Source organism: Amblyraja radiata, chromosome 27, assembly GCF_010909765.2.
Source record: "Amblyraja radiata isolate CabotCenter1 chromosome 27, sAmbRad1.1.pri, whole genome shotgun sequence".
Classification (NCBI taxonomy): Eukaryota; Metazoa; Chordata; class Chondrichthyes; order Rajiformes; family Rajidae; genus Amblyraja; species Amblyraja radiata.
In genome coordinates, this window is record NC_045982.1 from 19,022,627 (window position 1) to 19,041,607 (window position 18,981).

General features: G+C 43.7%; 1 protein-coding gene across 2 annotated transcripts in view; it reads right to left on the reverse strand.

Moving 5' to 3' along the window:
- dlgap3 (DLG associated protein 3) overlaps positions 1 to 18,981 on the reverse strand; it is a 390,319-nt gene that overhangs the window by 36,477 nt on the left and 334,861 nt on the right. For both annotated transcript variants that reach the window (XM_033045363.1, XM_033045362.1), the window contains exon 4: positions 6 to 226. In XM_033045363.1, coding sequence (XP_032901254.1) covers positions 6 to 226 — 221 coding nt within the window. The remainder of the gene's footprint in view (positions 1 to 5; positions 227 to 18,981) is intronic.

The following is an 18,981-nucleotide window of genomic DNA, read 5'->3' on the forward strand; positions in this document are numbered from 1 at the left end:
CTCACTTTGAGCGACCCCTCTCACTCCCGCTTCCCGCAGCGATTGATTTCAGATAGTTCTCGTGCTGTGCAGCTCCCTTTGGTGACATCTTTGGGCTGGCATCTGAGTCTCCACTTTCGTCATCCCCCATTGCTTTGATGTAGCTGCCACTGCGCATACGCCGGCAAGGAATCTCCCCGTCCTTGTTCACTCCTGGATACCCGCTGCCCCATTCATCCTGGGGCACCTGGACAGTCAACATAAAATGGAAGAGAAGAAGGCATTACATCTACTGTTGCAAATCATCCTTGCCGACTGAAACTAATTCTGAGGTAGCATTGCAGCCTGTTCGACTCTCAACTTTTTTGACAAGTACTACTTGATTTTGTGGTTGAGATAAAATGCTGGAGCAACTCGGCCGGTCAGGCACACTCTGGTGAAAAGGAATAGGTTGGAACCCTCCTTCAGTCTCTGTCGGGTCGGGTCCCTTCTTCTGAAGGATCTTTCCAACCCAAAACATCACCTGTTACTTTTCTTCAGTGATGCTACCAGACCTGCTGAGTTGCTCCAGCACTTTGTATCTATCTTCAGTATAAACTAGCATCTACAATTCTTACATATTAATTTTGTGATGTATCTTGCCGGATGGTTGTAAATGAATTCACCAACATGCATTGGATTAGGCTGTGCTCTCTTTTTCAATGGACTTATGGACTATGTCTAGGTTTGACTGATCGAAAGATGCAGCATGGAAACAGGCCCTTCAGCCCATCAAGTCCATGCTGACCATCGATCACCCGTTCACACTGATTCTTTGTTACCCAACTTTCACATTTACTCACTGCACACTCGGGGCAATTTACAGAGTCCAAATAACCTAGAAACCTGCACGACTTTAGGATGTGGGAGGAAACCCGCGCAATCACAGGGAGAACATGCAAACTCCACACAGACAGCATCCGGGGTCAGGATCACACCCAGGTCTTTGGTGCTGTGAGGCAGCAGCTCTACCAAGTATGCACTGTGCAGTCCTCGTTTTGCAACAAGATCTGGAGCTGGTCATGTTTTCTTTCCCCATCCAATGACTTAGATGCCTTTTCGTTCCCTTCAGTTTATAAATGCATCAACATGCTATTGTGGCATGACAAATGGTCATTTTTGATATTCAGGCATAAATAATCGTCACCACAGGCGAATGGAGCATCTCTCCACTCTTTGCCAGATACACGATCTGAATACATAACCTTCATTGTCACTGAATCACAATCCTGGATCATTCGGTCCGACACAGTCACCATAGTCGTTCAAGAGCATGGCCCATTATCGCCACCTTCTTGAGGCGCCACAAATGGCAAATAAATGATGGCATTGCCAGTGCAAACACATCTGGACTTTTTTTTAATTGTTTAAATTTACTTTTGAAACCCTCTAATTAAACATTAAAAAAAAAAAGACAGCTTAAAATTGCTGGAAACAGACGTTATCTGTTATTCCATTACAATTGCAAATTAGCAAAGCTCACCAGTGCTAATATGCGAGTCAGCGCATATCCAGAATAATAAACCTGAGAAATAAAGATCTAATTGACTGACGTGAAATTTATTCTTTTGTTTCTGATTCAGTTGGCTCTATTTTTCTCAAAGAGTTTTGTTAATCACAGCACATGTACATATTTGTTGGAAGGAACTGCAGAAATGAAGATAGATACAAAAAGCTGGAGTAACTCAGTGGGACAGGCAGCATCTCTGGAGAGGAATGGGTGATGTTTAGGATCAATACGATACGATAAAACTTTATTCATCCCCGGAGGGAAATTGGTTTGCCGCCAGTCAGACACAACAAGGTACACAAAAACATGAAATTAAACGTGAAAACTAAAAGAACAAGCCAAGCGACTGTTGTCTGGCTGCTGTGTGCACAGCGCCTTCACCGGAACAAACGAACAAGCAAACAAACAAACGCTGGCATATCCCCTGGGCAGAGGATTCTAAAACTAGAGTGCCCCTCCCCCACATGGGATCCCCCTTTGTTCTCCCACCATCCCTCATGGCGGTCCCCCCACGCCGGGTCACACTAGTGAAGGGTCGCGACCCGAAACGTCACCCACTCCTTCTCTCCAGAGGTCCACATGTACATATATTCGACTGCAATCCATTCTGTCTAAAATCAAACAGATGGTCTTGATACTTTGGAAGCTGAATAACTGCACACAGCCATTTAAAGTAATTGTAATTTTCAGGCGCGTGTTTTCCCCAGGTCTATATTAATGCTGCCCTTCAATCAAACATACTTGGCTCGCAGAGATGCAGTTAAAAGGATCCATAATACAAAACAAGAAGAGGTTCACACGTTTAATTTCTGTCAAAGTTGATAGCATGTGAGTTCAACATGTGTTGTGGGGTCAAACTTCACTGTAAACGGGAATAAATAGCTTGGCTCAACACCTCAGTGCATGAATAAATGAATAAATGTTATGTCAGTTGTGATTACTCTCTCAATTAATCTACTAACAACTGTTCAATAAACAAAGTAATGCAAAAAAGGCTTAACAAAGTAAGCAAGTTATTGGGTTTCTATATATTTCTTCAGAACTAAGATGGAGGCCAATTTAACCCATTGGGTAGAGGCAAGGATCTGCAGATGTGTCACTGATTTACAAAAAAAGATACAAAGTGCTGGAGTAACTCAATGGAGTAAACAAAATCTGAAGCCGAGTCACATAAGGAGATCTTAGAGTATTCTTAGAGTACTTGGGTGGAGTCCAGAACCAGGGGTCACAGTTTAAGAATAAGGGGTAGGCCATTTAGGACTGAGACGAGGAAAAGCTTTTTCACCCAGAAAGTTGTGAATCTGTGGAATTCTCTGCCACAGAAGGCAGTGGAGGCCAATTCACTGGATCTTTTCAAGAGGGTTAGATTTAGCTCTAAGGGCTAACAAAATCAAGGGATATGGGGAAAAAATCGGAACAGGGTACTGATTTTACTTCGGAGTCACGTGAGTGACTACGTGACGAACCCCGCCAGGACGCATGCGTGTCATATCGCTACACGCATTGCAACGAGTCACAGCAGGGGGAACGACGTTCCCCTTAGTGGCAAAAATTGAAAGCCGGGAACAGCAGGGAAGAAAACTCTGCGTTCCAGAATTTGAAAGTCGGGTACAGCAGGTAAGGAGACTCTGCGTTCCTTCCACTTACCTTACAGGTGGAGACATGGACCAGATCCACGAAGGCTGCGGGAAAGCTGGCGGGGGAGAACCGCGGAGTTGCGGGCAGCCGGCAGCAGCAGCCAATCTCCCGTAATGGGAACAGCTGTGCCCGACTTCGCTCCTGAACCGGCCACGGCCGGTCGGTAGAGCGAAGCAAAAAACCAACAGAGTCGTTGACTCCGATGAGTCCGACTCTGAATAGCCGCGAGCGGCCAGTGCCCGTGCGCATTGGAGCCGGTTGGAGCGGCTTTAGGAGCAGCCGCGAGCGGCCAGTCCCCGTGCGCATTGGAGCCGGTTGGAGCGGCTGGGAGCGGGGAACAAAGCAGCCGCGACGGCCAGTGCCCGTGAGCATTGGAGCCGGTTGGAGCGGCTGCAGGAGGAGCAGCTTCAAAAGCAGCCGCGACGGCCAGTGCCCGTGAGCATTGGAGCCGGTTGGAGCGGCTGCTGGAGGAAATACTCCAAAGTGGCAGGCTCCGGGAGATGGAGGCTAGCCACAGTGGGCAGTTAGTAAGCCCCACAGCAGTAACTCTTGTGGGGCTGCACAGTGTTTCTCCCTCATCAGAGAGGAGCACGGAGGGTCAATCCTGGGCTGACTGCAGGAGCTGGAGCAGGAGCGGCTTCAGGAGCAGCCGTGACGGACAGTGCCCGTGAGCATTGGAGCCGGTTGGAGCGGCTGCAGGAACTGGAGCAGGAGCGGCTTCAGGAGTAGCGGCTTCAGGAGCAGCCACGACGGCCAGTGACCATGAGCATTAGAGCCAGTTGGAGCGGCTGCAGGAACTGAAGCAGCAGCGAGTGGCCAGTGCCCGAGAGCATCGGAGCCAGCTGGAGCGGCTGTTGGAGCAGGTAAGTGGCAGGCTCCGGGAGATGGAGACTAGTCACAGGGGGCAGCTAGTAAGTCCTACAGCAGTACCTCTTGTAGGGCTGCACAGTGTTTCTCCCTCATCAGAGGGGAGTATAGGGGGTCAATTCTGGGCTGAACCTGAAGAGGGGTGCAGAATATATCCCTAGTGCACATGGGGTGCAAGAAAACCTATTGGAAGACACTTACCATCAGGGAACTGCAAAACACTGAATGTTCCCAGTGTCAACCAGTGTATTTGAAAACATGGCAGAGCCAGTGACTTGAAACAACAGAAAGTTCTGAAAGTCCTAATAGCGGGAATTACGGGTTTCGCCCGCACAATAAACAAAAAAGACATGCCACCAGATCACCAGGATGCACTGGCTTTATTTTGCAACTACCAATACGAGTAAACAGCATTAGAAGAAGTGCCATCCAACCGGCTTTAGACCCTAATTTGCAGGCCTATGCAAACCTGGAACCTCCAAACCACCAATATTACTATTTGGAGGCAACTTATCAAAACAGGAAAATAACTTGACAAAGAGGGAAAACCCTGGGGCTCATTAAAGCAACGTCTAAAAACTACTTCCTGGGGAATGCGCTAACCCTCAACACCGACCCAACTACAGATCCAGACACCGGCACCTCAACGTCCACGGAGGATGCCGAAAAAGTAACAAACCTACCAATAGTAACCATGGAGGTAGGTGGGTCTGGTTCCTTACGAGGTTGGTGGGAGATTACAATTCTATCTGGATGCATGGAATAAATTATCTACCGACACTTATATTTTCAGAAGTATAGGGTTATACCATAGAATTTATACAAAACATAATCCTCCAGTTCAGCATGTACCGAACCGAATGTTCGTGCTTACAGGCAAAGAAAAAATCAATAGCGCATGCTGAACTACAGTGCCCATATAAAAAAGGAGTAATGGAGGATATCCAACACGAATCATAGGAATTCGTGTCCAAAGTCTTTATCATAAACTAGATGGTGGTTGCCACATCATCATAGATTTGACTAATTTGAATACTTTCGTACTATATATTCATTACTAGATGGGAACCTTTGTTACTGCTAAGCAATTGATTCCTAGGTTACTACACGGCAAGCATCGTATTAAAAGATGCTTACTATACAGTACCCATTAGAGGTGACCACAGATGTTATTTAACACAATGGATCATCTGCGGTACACCCTTAACACAGTTCACATGTCAGTGACTTTGCCGAAAGAAAAAGTTACAGCCTTAATGGAGGCTTGCAGCAAAACAAAACCATCCATCAGACTGGTAGCAAGAATAATTGGCATTATAGTGGCTGCGTTTCCAGCCACACAAATCGGACCTTTACATTATCAAAAATTACAGAGGGCAAACATTCGTGCACTCAAAAATTATGGGGGTCATTCTGACAGACCAATGAAGCTACCAACAGAGGCCACAATGGAACTAAAATGGTGGAAACATAACATTAGGCATTGTTCCGATCCAAACATTATCAGCTACCCGTCTATGGAACTACATACTGATGCCAGTGCACTTGGATGGGATGCTACCTATTCCATCTCCAGCTGTGGGGGAAATGGAATGCACAGGAGGCATCATTATTACAAACACTGGGCATAAACTACCTGGGAATGTTGGGTGCATTCCATGGCTTTAAGTCATATTGTTCTGGGTTATATCACCAGCATGTTAGACTACAAATTGACAACACCACCGTGGTAGCATATATCCACCATATGGGTGGAAACATATCGACATCATGTGACAATCTGGCCAACACAATTTGGCAATAGTGTATCCAGAGAGATATTTGGATATCAGCTACCTACTTACCAGGTAAACTGAAGTTAGTGGCAGACAACAGGTCACGCTAATTCTATGAAAACACTGAATGGATGTTGGATAAAAAATGTATTGCTGAAATTACAGCACGGTATGGAATACCAGATATCGACCTATTCGCATCCATGCTCTCACCAGTTATCGAATTATGTTCATGGGAACCAGAACCTGGGGCAGTGGTACAGATGCATTTTCGCTGCATTGGGGGATTATTTATTTATGCATTCCCTCCTTCTGCCTCATCAGTCGGGTATTTAGGAATATACAGTAGACTCCGCGTCTGGTATTTTGATAGTACCCGATTGGCCTACTCAACCATGGGTCCCGGTGATACACGACATGGTTTTAGAACCATGCATCACCATCCATCATAGACCTAATTTACTGGTTCTTCCCGCAACAAGGGGTAGTTACCCATGTCATAATTATATAAACCTATTAATTTATAGAGTTGAAAACACCTCTACTACACCTGGGACTGGCGGCCCACAGACAGTCCACCAAAAAACAGTACTTGGTGTCATCAAGAAATGGGAAGTACTGTCACAACAATAAACATCACCCACAGATCTATGAACATCCCGTCTGTTCTACTTTAATTCAGTTAGGAGGAGATTTCTCTAATGATTGTAGTGTAGTCACAGGTTACAGAGGTATGGAGACAGGTGATGATGGCGTGGAATGATTCATCTTCATAAAGGTGGTTGGCTGAAATAAACAGATGCTGGTCTTTTGTGTTTTACTCAGTCATTGGAAGTGAAATTTTAATAAATACAGATTTTATATAGATTATAAGATTATATATTTTTCAAAAAATGCATTTAAAAAACAGCTTAAAAAGAAGTGAAGATGTGAGGTTTACATTGGATCCATGGCTGAGAGTGGGGGGGGGGGGGGGGGTGAACAGTGTGAAAGAGTCACGAACAATCCAATCTTGTGGCAACGAGAATGGACACAAAGTGCAGAAGTAACACATTGGGCCAGGCAGCATCTCTAGAGAAAAGGAAGAGGTGATGTTTTGGGTCGAGGCCCTTCTTCAGAGATTGGGATGAGAATTTCAGCAGCAGATGGGCTGAGGCAGGGGAGGAGATAGGCAATATTCCAGAGGTGTAAGCAGTCTCCCCTGGTGATAGAGATGATAATGGGGCCAGAGTCCCAGTTAATTATTAAGTAGAATGCAAAGGCTGTGAGTCTGTCTGAAGAAAGGTCTCGACCTGAAACGTCATCCATTCCTTCTCTCCAAAGAAGCTGCCTGTCCCGCTGAGTCACTCCAGCATTTTGTGCCTATCTTCGGTTTAAACCAGCATCTGCAGTTCCTTCCTATACATGTTGAGGCTGTGAACAGTGTACTCCACCAGCCTTCACCAGCGGGCAAGTCTTCGGTATAGAGCGAATAGGTAAGGAAAGGAGTTTGTGATAAAGGCCAAAGGCAATGACTTATTTCCTTCCCCAACATTTAACTTGAGGGAGTTTCTCTGCATCCCTTAATGGATTCCAGACAGTGTAAATAGGATTGATGGGATTGTTCTGAGAGGCAGCAAAGACTTGGTGGGCTAAATGGCCTTTTTCTGGCACAAGGAAATATGTGAAAATAAATTAGAGGCAGAGGAGCGAAGGGGCATGCACTTAGGTGCTGTCGATGCATGTGGAGGATGATGCGCCTGGATAACGTCACCCAGGGATTGCATGTGGAGGAGCCAAGGGGTGGATACCTGGAGTACATCAGTGGCAAGCAGCAGAGGTGGGAAGAGAATCGGCCATGGTGAGTGAGAATGGAAGCAGCCACCTTAGTCAGCTTGATAACCATCCAAAAAATAATATTTCTTGTATCTTTGCAGGAAAGAAAACTTGCCTCTTCCCCCCTCTCTAGTAAGCCCTTCGGTTTACTGTTCCATCCCCATCCTTGGTACAACAGTCCACACGTCTGATATTATTTGCTCCTGCTGGTATTGCCAACACCAGCTCTTGTTGAATCGGGTCCAAACACAATCGACTGGTGTTATTCCCCACAGCTTGGCCGTATGTTTTCTCACAATCTCCGTGATTCGCCATCTGTCCAAAGGGTTTTCCTCTTATAGTCCCAGCTGCCACCATTTATTGACTGTGCAGGTAATCTAAAATCACTGCCCGTCAGTGACACTGACAAGGAACGCTTGTCAGACAAAAATATTCAGATGTAGGTGGTTGGCACTTCTTCAATATTTGAAATCCAAGTTTTCAATTTGCAGATTAAATATATACAAAGAAACATTCAGAGAGCCGAGCTCACAGAAAATTGAATGAACGGCCTTATAACCTGTTGGCTGATCTTTTTTATGGAAGTAAGAATTATTTGCTCTTAAACTCAATACTTGAGGTTATGAAAATTGATTTAAGGCATTAGAATTATGGCATCAGCAAAGAGAGGGGCCGCACAGTGGTGCTGCGCAGCTAGCACAGCGGTAGAGATGCTGCCTTACAGCGCCAGAGACCCAGGTTCAATCCTGACTATGGGAGCTATCTGTATGGAGTTTGTACATTCTTCCTGTGACCGCACAGCTTTTCTCCTGGTGCTTAGAAACATAGAAACATAGAAACTAGGTGCAGGAGGAGGCCATTCGGCCCTTCGAGCCAGCACCGCCATTCGTTGTGATCATGGCTGATCGTCCCCTATCAATAACCCGTGCCTGCCTTCTCCACATATCCCTTGACCCCACTAGCCCCTGGAGCTCTATCTAACTCTCTCTTAAATCCATCCAGTGACTTGGCCTCCACTGCCCTCTGTGGCAGGGAATTCCATAAATTCACAACTCTCTGGGTGAAAAAGTTTTTTCTCACCTCAGTCTTAAATGACCTGCCCTTTATTCTAAGAAGCTTCTCAAAAACATTCCGAAGACGTGCAGATTTGTAGGTTGATTCTCTTCTGTAAATTGTCCCTTGTGTGTAGGATAAAACTAGTATTATGGGTGATTGTTGGTTTGCGCGGACTTGGTGGGTTGCAGGGCCTGTCTCCACTAAACTAATAATAGTGTAAATGGTACAACTTTGGGATGAGCAATTAGCATCTATCTCAGGCTTATATCTACAGGAGTTTAGAAGAGAGATGACTTGACTGAAGCATAAGAAACCTGAGGCATGGACATAGATGGGAAGTTTCTTCGTGTGGAATATTCTAGAACTATGGGCCACAATTTGACCGATGAGGTAAGTTTTTCCACTGACGATTCTGAGTCTGTGGTATTTTCTTCCTCAAAGGGTAGTGTGAAAAAAAATATTTGAATATTATTTCAGGCAGAAATAGATACTTAATATGGTTTAAATGATAACAAAACAGCTTTGAGATATTTTCCAACACTTGAAATTCATATTTTCTTGTTAATAGGCTGAGCAGAAATGTTCTCCATGTTGGACATGCATTACCTCATATTATCGATTACAGATTACATCTTCAGCTCCTTCCATAATTTCATCAGCATTTGGTGCTTAAAATATATTTCCTGTAGATGTAAACTGACCACACTCCTTTGTAATGTTAATTTTTGAATCAATTAATTTTTAATAAACATGGGCTGGTGTGGCATCAGGCTAGGTCCCTGTAGCATAATATGAGCCGATGTCTATACATACATTGCTCTTTGCAAAGCCTTTCTTATTTATTATCCTGCCTGTTCATCTTTCAATTCTTGAACAAATTTTCAATCAGCAATTCTAAGTACATTTTCTTGGGCCACAACTATATCTTTGCTAAATATCTTTGGAATCTTTCCATGCTGTATGACTCTAAAATCCATCTATTGGATTGCCTTTGTGAACTAATTTAGTGACTGCTTCAATGATTTTTTTTTTTTTGCAAATTCACAAACAATCAATTTTTATGAGAGGCTGCACTGAGTATGTCATCTAATTTATACTGTTTCTCGATGAACACTGACATCAACAGTACAAAATGCTCTCAAGCATTATATTCACTAACTGGCCCAGTCATCTTTTGATTCATGTCCACTCTTCTTTGAAGCAAAAGAATACATATATTTTTTTTTTAATTTCAGGCACCGGAATTGTTTGCAAGGTTGTGCTTTCTCTGTGTTATGTGCACTATTTTTCTTTCTTGTTAAATTTCGCTATATCTGCACAAACACAATAATAAAAAGAAAAAATAAATCAATTTATTTCAAACCTTTCAAGAACTCAGGGCATCCAAAGCACTTTTCAACTAGTATCTTTTCGCTTTGAACTATAGCTAGTTTTGTAATACTGAAAGTATTGCGGTCAATGTGGACACAGGAATATTCCACAGCCGCCAATGTCTTCAGAACCAGATAATTTGTTTTTGTGGTGCTGCTCAAGAACACAGCAACATAGAACAGTGCAGCACAGGAGCAGGCCCTTTGGCCAAGCCGAACATGACGCCAAGTTAATCTAATCTCAAAGATAAACACAAAATGCGGGTCAGGCAGCATCTCTGGAGAAAAGGAGCTTCCTACACTATTAAACAAATCTCCTCTGACTGCACATGATCTATATACCTCAATTTCCTCTATTTCCATGTACCTATCCAAAAGCCTCTAAAACACCATTATTGTATCTGCCCCCACACCACCCCAGGCAGCATGTTCCGGGCACACACCACACGGTGTAAAAAACCTGCCCCACACATCTCCTTTAAATTTTGCCCCTCTCACCAACAGGAGTAGGCCAAACTAGAACTCCGTACCTGTTCTATTCCATGAGACTATGGCTTATCTGTGACACAACTATTTACCTATATTCCATTTCCTTCACCATCTTTGCTCAACAAAATTTTATTAAACTCAGATCGCAACTAAAAATTGATGCAATGTCAATGTATTACAAGGAAGAATGTCTCAAACCTTTATCAGTCCTTTTGTGTATTAATAGTGCTGCATTTTACCTCTAAGAAGTTGTACTTGAATTTATACTGAGACTCCCCAACCAGCAGGCAAGATTACTCACTTTTAACTTGTTATTTTCTTTACATTTCATAAACACTTAAATTAAATTACTCTGTAAGTTTCTAAATTCCAGAGGACATAATCCTGATTTTGTGATCCCACTCTGTTAATTAACCAGGCACAGGTGTAATCTGTTAAATCTCCAATGCATTCCCTTCACGGGCAGTACTTCCTTCCTAAAGAGTGGGCAGGGAATACTATCCACTGCATTGTAAAATTATTGAGAGTAAAATTCATTGAGAAATTATACTCCGGTGGACTACATATGTTTTGTACAAATCAAAGCAAAATACAATGTAATCGTCAACGTTTTCTTAGGTACAAAATGACATCCTGGGATGTTTGGAATCTGGGATGTCAATGTCAATGTAACTGAAGAAAAAAAAAATGACCAAAAGTGAAATGACATTGAGCAAATTATTCCTTCCTTATTGATATAGAAGTCCTGGCCTTTTATCAAATTTTATGCCGATAATTAAAAGTAAAGTCATACTTTATTTATTTAGGTGAAGTGGATGATACTGGCACCAGATCCACCATCTAAACTGTTTGCAGTTGCTTGGCCCACTGTCATCGCCGTACTGTTTGCACAAATATTTCGATTCCCAGAGTCACTGAAGTCCTGCACTCCAACCTACCACAGACCTTCCATGCTCCTTCCCAGCTTCTCCTTGCCTTTGTCCTTGTTTAAAACTTGATATAAAATGACTGGACGAGCTAGATGCAGGAAACAATGTTCCCAATGTTAGGTAGAGTCCAGAATCAGAGGCCACAGTCTTAAGAATAAAGGGGAGGCCATTCAAAACTGAGATAAGAAGAAACGTTTCCACCCAGGGAGTTGTGATTTTGTGGAATTCTCTGCCAAAGAAGGCAGTGGAGGCCAATTCACTGGATGAATTTAAAAGAGAGTTAGATAGAGCTCTTGAGGCTAGCGGAATCAAGGGGTAGGGGGGAAGGCAGGCACGGGTTACTGATTGTGGATGATCAGCCATGATCACAATGAATGGTGGTGCTGACTCGGGGCTGAATGGCCTCCTCCTGCACCTATTTTCTATGTTTCTATGATATAGCCCTGAACTTCACCAGTTTAAGGGTGGCACATCAGTAGATTTGCTGCCTTACAGCGCCAAAGACCCAGGTTTGGTCTAGACTACAGGTGCTGTTTGTACTGGGTTTGTACGTTCTCCCTGTGACCGTATGGGTTTTCTCCGGTTGCTCAGGTTTCCTCCCACACCCAAAAGACAAGCTTGTAGGATAATTGGCTTCTGTAAATTGTACATTGTCCCTAGTGTGTAGGATAATGCTAGCGAACTGGGTGATCGTGGGTTGGCGTGGACTCAGTGGGCCGAAGGGCCTGTTTCCACGCTGTATCTCTAAGGTCTAAAGTATAGTCTAAAGATCAGACCTGCATAACTCTGCTCCCAATCTACTGATGCTTCCTGAGATGTTGAGTATTACCAGCCTTTTCTATTTTCATACACAAATAAATAAGCAGCCCAGATGCTCAGTTCCATTGCAAAGACACATATGAAAATATTGTTTAGTCATTCATTCATGAGATGTTGGTTTGGGAACCATTTATATCCCATCTGTAATCGTCTCAATAAAGATGTTGGTGAATCACTTTCTTGACAAATAAACATAATCCTGGGTTATACAAAAGATAGACCCAAAATACTGGAGTAACTCAGTGGTAGACAAAGATGCTGGAGAAACTCAGCGGGTGAGGCAGCATCTATGGAGCAAAGGAAATAGGCAACGTTTTTGGGTCAAGACCCTTCTTTGGAATCAGTCTGAAGAAGGGTCTGGATCCGAAACTTTGACTATTTCCTTAGTTCCATAGATGCTGCCTCACCCGCTGAGTTTCTCCAGCATTTTTGTCTACCTTCGATTTTCCAGCATCTGCAATTCCTTCTTAAACACGGAGTAACTCAGCATGTCAGGCAGAATCTTTGGAGAAAATGGATAGGTGATGTTTAGGGTTGGGAACCTTCTTCAGAATGATTGTGTGTGTGTGTGCGGGGGGTGGGGGAGGGGTACTAGAGAAGGGTCCCAATATGAAACCGCACCTATTTTTCTCCCCCCACAACCAGTCTGGAAACCCCAATGACCTGGTTCAATGCTGGCTTAAGTGTTGTGTGGAAATGGTACATTCTCTGGGTCAATTTCCTCTGTCGCCCTCATTTCCTTTCACATCCCAAAAGTGTGCATGTTGGTAGGTTAACTGACCATTGTACATTGGCTCCAGTGAATAGGTGAGCAGGAGAACCTGCGGGGAATTGACGGGAATTGTTGGGAATAGTAAAATGGGATTAGTGTTAATGGTGATCATGGCCTAAGGGGCTGTTTTTGTTCTACATGATGTTCTAATTTCCCCCCACCCCGCTTATTCTTCTAAGCTCTGCATATCCCCCAAACATTCTTCCTAACATATTACATCTCAAGGTTTATGTCTTCGAACACTCCAATATCTGGGAGCACTTGACTAGTGTGTTTGTACCATCAGAATTTCCACACCATCCCATGTTCACTCCGGCAACTTTAATGGACTCCAAAAGCATCAAAATCGTGTTCATCTATAGTGCAAATTGGTCAGTAACTAACCTGCAAATAGTTGATGACCCTTTTAAATAGCAATAGTACGGCAGCATGTCCTTCCTGTGGCTAAACATGTGTTCAGGTTAAGTGACGATCGAGCAGTACTGGCTTCAAATCAGCATGACAGTCTGACTCACATCTTGACCCATCTATATTGCATCCTATCCCCGAGGCATTGGCTAAATACATGTTAAAGTCTTTACTGATATGGTGTCAGGTTTACCCTGTCCTCTCCTGTCAGCACACACATCAGGCGCTATGGTGGAAGTAGACTGGCACCTCACTACACAAAAGTTGAGCACCATAAAGCCAAAGATTAAAACAAAGTGTTCTTTAGGTTCACTGATTTTATTAGGAAAGGTATAACAAGATTATTGTAAACTGAATAATAGCAAGAAATGCTTGCATTATAATAGGAAGACACATTTTTAATTAATTCCCAAAACAACTTGTAAATAGCTATTAAAAAAAACTCTTCCGCTCATCCGAACTTCAATCGCAAATGCTCCATTCCTGCTTGAATTTTCAGTGTTTTGCCCTTTGCCCTTTGCCCTTTTGCCCTGGTTTTTCCTGTGGACATCCTTTAGATCTCTGTCCACTTACAATCTCCATACCTCAGCCAAGTACCAGAAATGTACTTTCTGCCTCAGGTAAACATGAGCTATTATAGTCCCACCTTAACTTTTCTCACATAGCTTACAATTTAGAATCATCCTCACGGTCCAAAATGCCCACCGGCTCCATTCCTGAATGCGAGATGTAAGCATTATCGTGGCAAATGTCCTGCTTATATCTGCAAATTGGGTGCAATTTACAAAGTAAATGCTTTGTTCAGTTCAAGCAGTTGTGATTTTCGCTGTGAACTCTACAGAATTTGCAGATTACTGCAAGCTAAATCATATTATTTGGTATTCTTGATCAATGTATGAATCTTAAATACAGTTTTAATCCATGCTCAGACAATGCTCCATTATACTGCGTCTAATAGTCTGTGCATTAAATGTCGGGTAGACCCAATCACAAATATCAGCAGGAGTGATTAGAAAGTTTTGAACGTCATTTAGTGTGAAATGTAAGTTCCTATTGGATTTTCTCTCCTGACCGTGTGATTGGAATGGGCTATGGTACACAGATTTTCCAATTACCTGTTTTATCTGCAAATATATGGAAGCCTTGACCCAACTACAAATCATTTCTTCAGAAAGCAGTTCAATCTTCATCTGAAATTACTTTATATAAGGCAATCTTGCTCCAGACTCATTCATTCCAAGTCAGTCATGCTTATAGCATGCAAATATATTATCTGGCTGCAATATATAACCTTGTTGCCCACTGGCCTCATGAGACCGTGAAAGGAGGGAGTGATTGGGGGACTGGCAGTGTGCCTGCTTCACCGATGTGAGCCCAGATCATTTTAATTCCAGGGCATTATTTAAATAACTTAGCCCAGTTCACTTTAATTCCAGGACATTCTTTAAATAACTTAGCCCTTGTGCACTCCTGTAGCTAGAGGCAGTGATGGAAGCAGGAGCTGGTAATCATAAGTGTTCGCTTGTACTGGTGCATGCAAGAACGATTCCTGGCAAACGTGAGTCTGCATGGTGAATAGGAAGTGGTTGCTGGTGCATAAGGCGAGTGTTGATGGATGGTGTCATAGTCATAGAGTGAGACAGCATGGAACTTCGGCCCAACTTGCCTACACCGGCCAACATGTCCCAGCTACACTTGTCCCACCTGCCCACTTTTGGCCCATATCCCTCCAGACCTGTCTTATCCATGCACCAAGTGCTTGATGTGCTTGAGAGAAGGCCTTCTATTTCTTCTCCCAGCTCTGTCTAATCTGATGACTATTCCCATTATAAATAACAACTTTTCAGTAAATATTAGTGCTGGCAAGAATGTGACACCAAATAAGTGGGAAAACACATACATTATTTTAACTTCATCCCCAGCATGTATGAAACAAACGTGGTTATGTGGCTTTCTGACACAATCATAATTCTCTAAAGGAACTACAGAATCATTTTTCTTCATATATCCTCCTGTTAGTCAGGTGGCAGCAGATAGTGGATTAATCTCTCACAATCTCCAATCAAACTCACTTTACCTTTGTGTATGTTCAGCTTGATTTCCTGCTTATTAAGACTTGGGTACACACAATACAAAATTACAGTTGATAGAAAGTGAATAATAAGATGTAATTTAATCTTGCCATTCAGGTGATGCTCAGAAGCCACTTCTATAGTAGTTCAAAATTAAGAAGATATTAAATTGTAGGCTCACCCTGTTCTCAATCTCACCTCCTTTATTAAGCAAAGTAATTTAATTTAAACATTAGTAATAAGCTTTTGTCACAGGAGTAAAGCAAGGGATGTTTCATTTGAAGGAATCTGAATATCGTTTGTCAGACAGAGTATATGATGATAAATGATACTGCTGATGGAAATTGCAAAGAGCGCCAGTTTCTCAGTTGGAAACGCACCTTTGTTAGGCCAGCTGGAGAGAAAGGTGGTGCTCTGTTGATCTAATCATTCTGCATATTCAGGATTTTCATTTTCAAATCTGCAGTGACTGAGGTGAAGCAAACGCTGTGAAGTGTTGGCGGAGTGTGAGGCTGCTTGAATAACACAAGAGAGATCCATTTGTCTCTCAATCATCAATAACTGAATGAATGCTCTCCTTGAGGATTGCTTTGCTGGAGGGTAGGAATCCCATTAATCACGCTCTTCAGAACAATGGTTAAGGGCTATTTGCTTCAATTGCCTGTCCAGCCGATGTAAGGATAAATCTGTTTTAACTGAATTGCCATCTGCAAACTGAAGTACAAATGCTGCAAACAGGCATATTTCTCTCAATCTGATATTAATTGCATGTTTCATTCCTTTATATCTGTTGGTCAGATATAGTATGGAGAACAAGATGTTGTATGAGCTTTGAATTATATCACGTAGAAAAAAATATCCAGCGCACGGACACTATGAAAGGCATTACAATAATTAAGACAAACGTGTAAAGAAATCCTGGTTGACTTTGCTTCCAACCAGTTCTGATCAGCAATCAGGAAGGCTAAGAGAATGTTGCATTATTTTGCTCAATCAACAGCCAGTCGTTATTTAATCTGGCACGAGTAAGACAAATAGAATTATTTTGAAATCAAATGAAATTGTGACTGGTCTTTGACAACATAAGCCAACAGCAGTCACCATAATCAAGTACCGCTCACATCGCAGTCATAATCCTCTTCTCACTTCTCCCATTGGGCAGGACCTACAAGAGCTTGAAAGAAGATACCAAAGCGTACACCAGATTGAAGAACAGTTTCTTTCCCACTGTTATCAGACTCTTGCACGGATCTCTCAAGAGCTAAGGATGTATTCCCTATCTCCCAACCTATCTCCTTTCTGCTGCACTTTTTCTGTAGATGTAACACTATATTCTACCCTCTGTTCCCTTTCACTTTTTGCATACCTGTTGTACTCATGTATGGTCTGATTTCACTGGATAGAACACTAAACAAAGTATTACACTGTATGTTGGCACGTGACAATGAAAGACCAGTACCTCAGCACCACTTCATGGCACTAACCCCGTATCCCTTGATTCTATAATATCTACAGATTTATTGACATCTGCATTGCAAATATTCAGTGATTAAGCCACCACTGTCCTTTTTTTCACATAGCCAATCTTTTGTCAAGAAACTCTGATCCCGAGTTCCAAACACAATAGACATAAATGGAAGCCGGTATGAGCCAGTAAGGCACATCAGCAAGAATTAGATACAAAAATGCTGGAGAAAATCAGCGGGACAGGCAGCATCCCTGGAGAGAAGGAACAGGTGACGTTTCGGGTCGAGACCCTTCTTCAGACTGAAACGTCACCTGTCCCGCAGAGTTACTCCAGCATTTTGTGTTTATCTTCGGTTTAAACCTGCATTTGCAGTTCCTTCATACACATATTAGCAAGATAGTGGCTTTTACCTTCAGCCAAAAAAAAGGACAAAGTAGGCTATGTTTCTTGAGACAACTGTAACAACTGTATCAGAAAAATATTACTTTCACTGCTGTAGACATCTCAACCTGGGTAACATCAACCTTGCCCCTGGCAGAGAGGTTCTTGTTTATCGCATTGCACCCACTAAGAACTAGTTGTGTCCTCCCTCCCATTGGTACGGAGCTTTTGCATTTTTCAGCTTGAAATTGTGCAATATGGTGCATACTGTAGCGAGTCTTTTAACTTACCCTTGAATGCAATATTTATGCTTTAAATTGAATTAGCTATGAATAAGGTTAGGCTAAATTACATTACACAGCAGAGCAACAGTCTGATCTTAGTATATTCATGTATGGAAAATAGATTATATTCAAACACTTGGACCATGTTGACCAACCTGGGTCTCACTGCACACCTGGTACTACTCCTGACCCTGACTCCAGTTGCATACCTTCTCTCATTCCTGACCCTGAGTCCAGCCTTACACCTGGTCCCCTAATCTAGCCTGATCATACTGCTTACCTGCTTAGTTTCCCAGTGCTGAACACTCCCATTGTCCCAGCGTTGACAGCACACCTAGTACTATTCCAGACCTTGACTCTGGATGCACACTTGGCCTTGCTCCTAGCCCCTCTGTACTGACAATATATCTGGCCCGCACATAAAACCCCATATCTGACCCCCCGGATTTAACCTATTACGTTCAAGACACACAATTAACACAATTTACACAAACATCTATCACAGTGAATCTCCTCCTCAATGGCAAAGTCATTGTCTCACCCCTGTTTTCCATTCTTCTCCCGATGTTAAAGCCCCCGGTGGGCGATGGCAAGTCCTGCGGCCGTTAAGGCCGCGCTGGGCGATGTAAGGCCCTGCTCCAGGTCTTGATGTTGGAGCCCCCGGCGGGCGATGGCAAGTCCCGCGGCCGTTAAAGCTGCGCCGGGCGATGTAAGGCCCCGCTCTGGGTCGTTTTCAACTCCGCAATTCGGGCGGGAGAAGTTGCCGTTGCAGGAGCTCTGAAAAGCGGTCTCCCGCCGGGGACCGGCTCCCGATGTCACCGTCCACCAGGCCTGTGGCTGGAGCCTCCGAACCTCCGAAGTCGGGGCGCAGCCATGCACCACCACAGTTCTCCACGCTCCGAAGCCGGCCAGCTCGAGGATGCTGAGTCTGCAGGCTCCGCGACTGGAGCCCCCAGGTCGTTCCGGTTGGAGGCCCCAATGACAACGGAGACCCGACAAGGAAAAGGTTGGGTCCCCCGTACAGGGAAGAGATTTAAAATTTAGCAGGCAAGCAGGATGCTTTCTCCAACCACCCCTATTTGAAGGCCACTATCTTCCAACACTTCTACACAGTGCTTGGTACCTACTTCCAGCAGCCACTGGTTGTCCTCCAGGATGCACCGAGCCACAGCCTGGTCCATGCTGGTCATCAGGGCGAATTCAGCACAGAGACTCTCATGGCAGCGGCGCAACGCTTCCGACGAACGCCCGGGACTCTTACACTGAGACTGCTCCATGGCCGGAGCTGCAGCGAGCCACTCGCCAGCCCC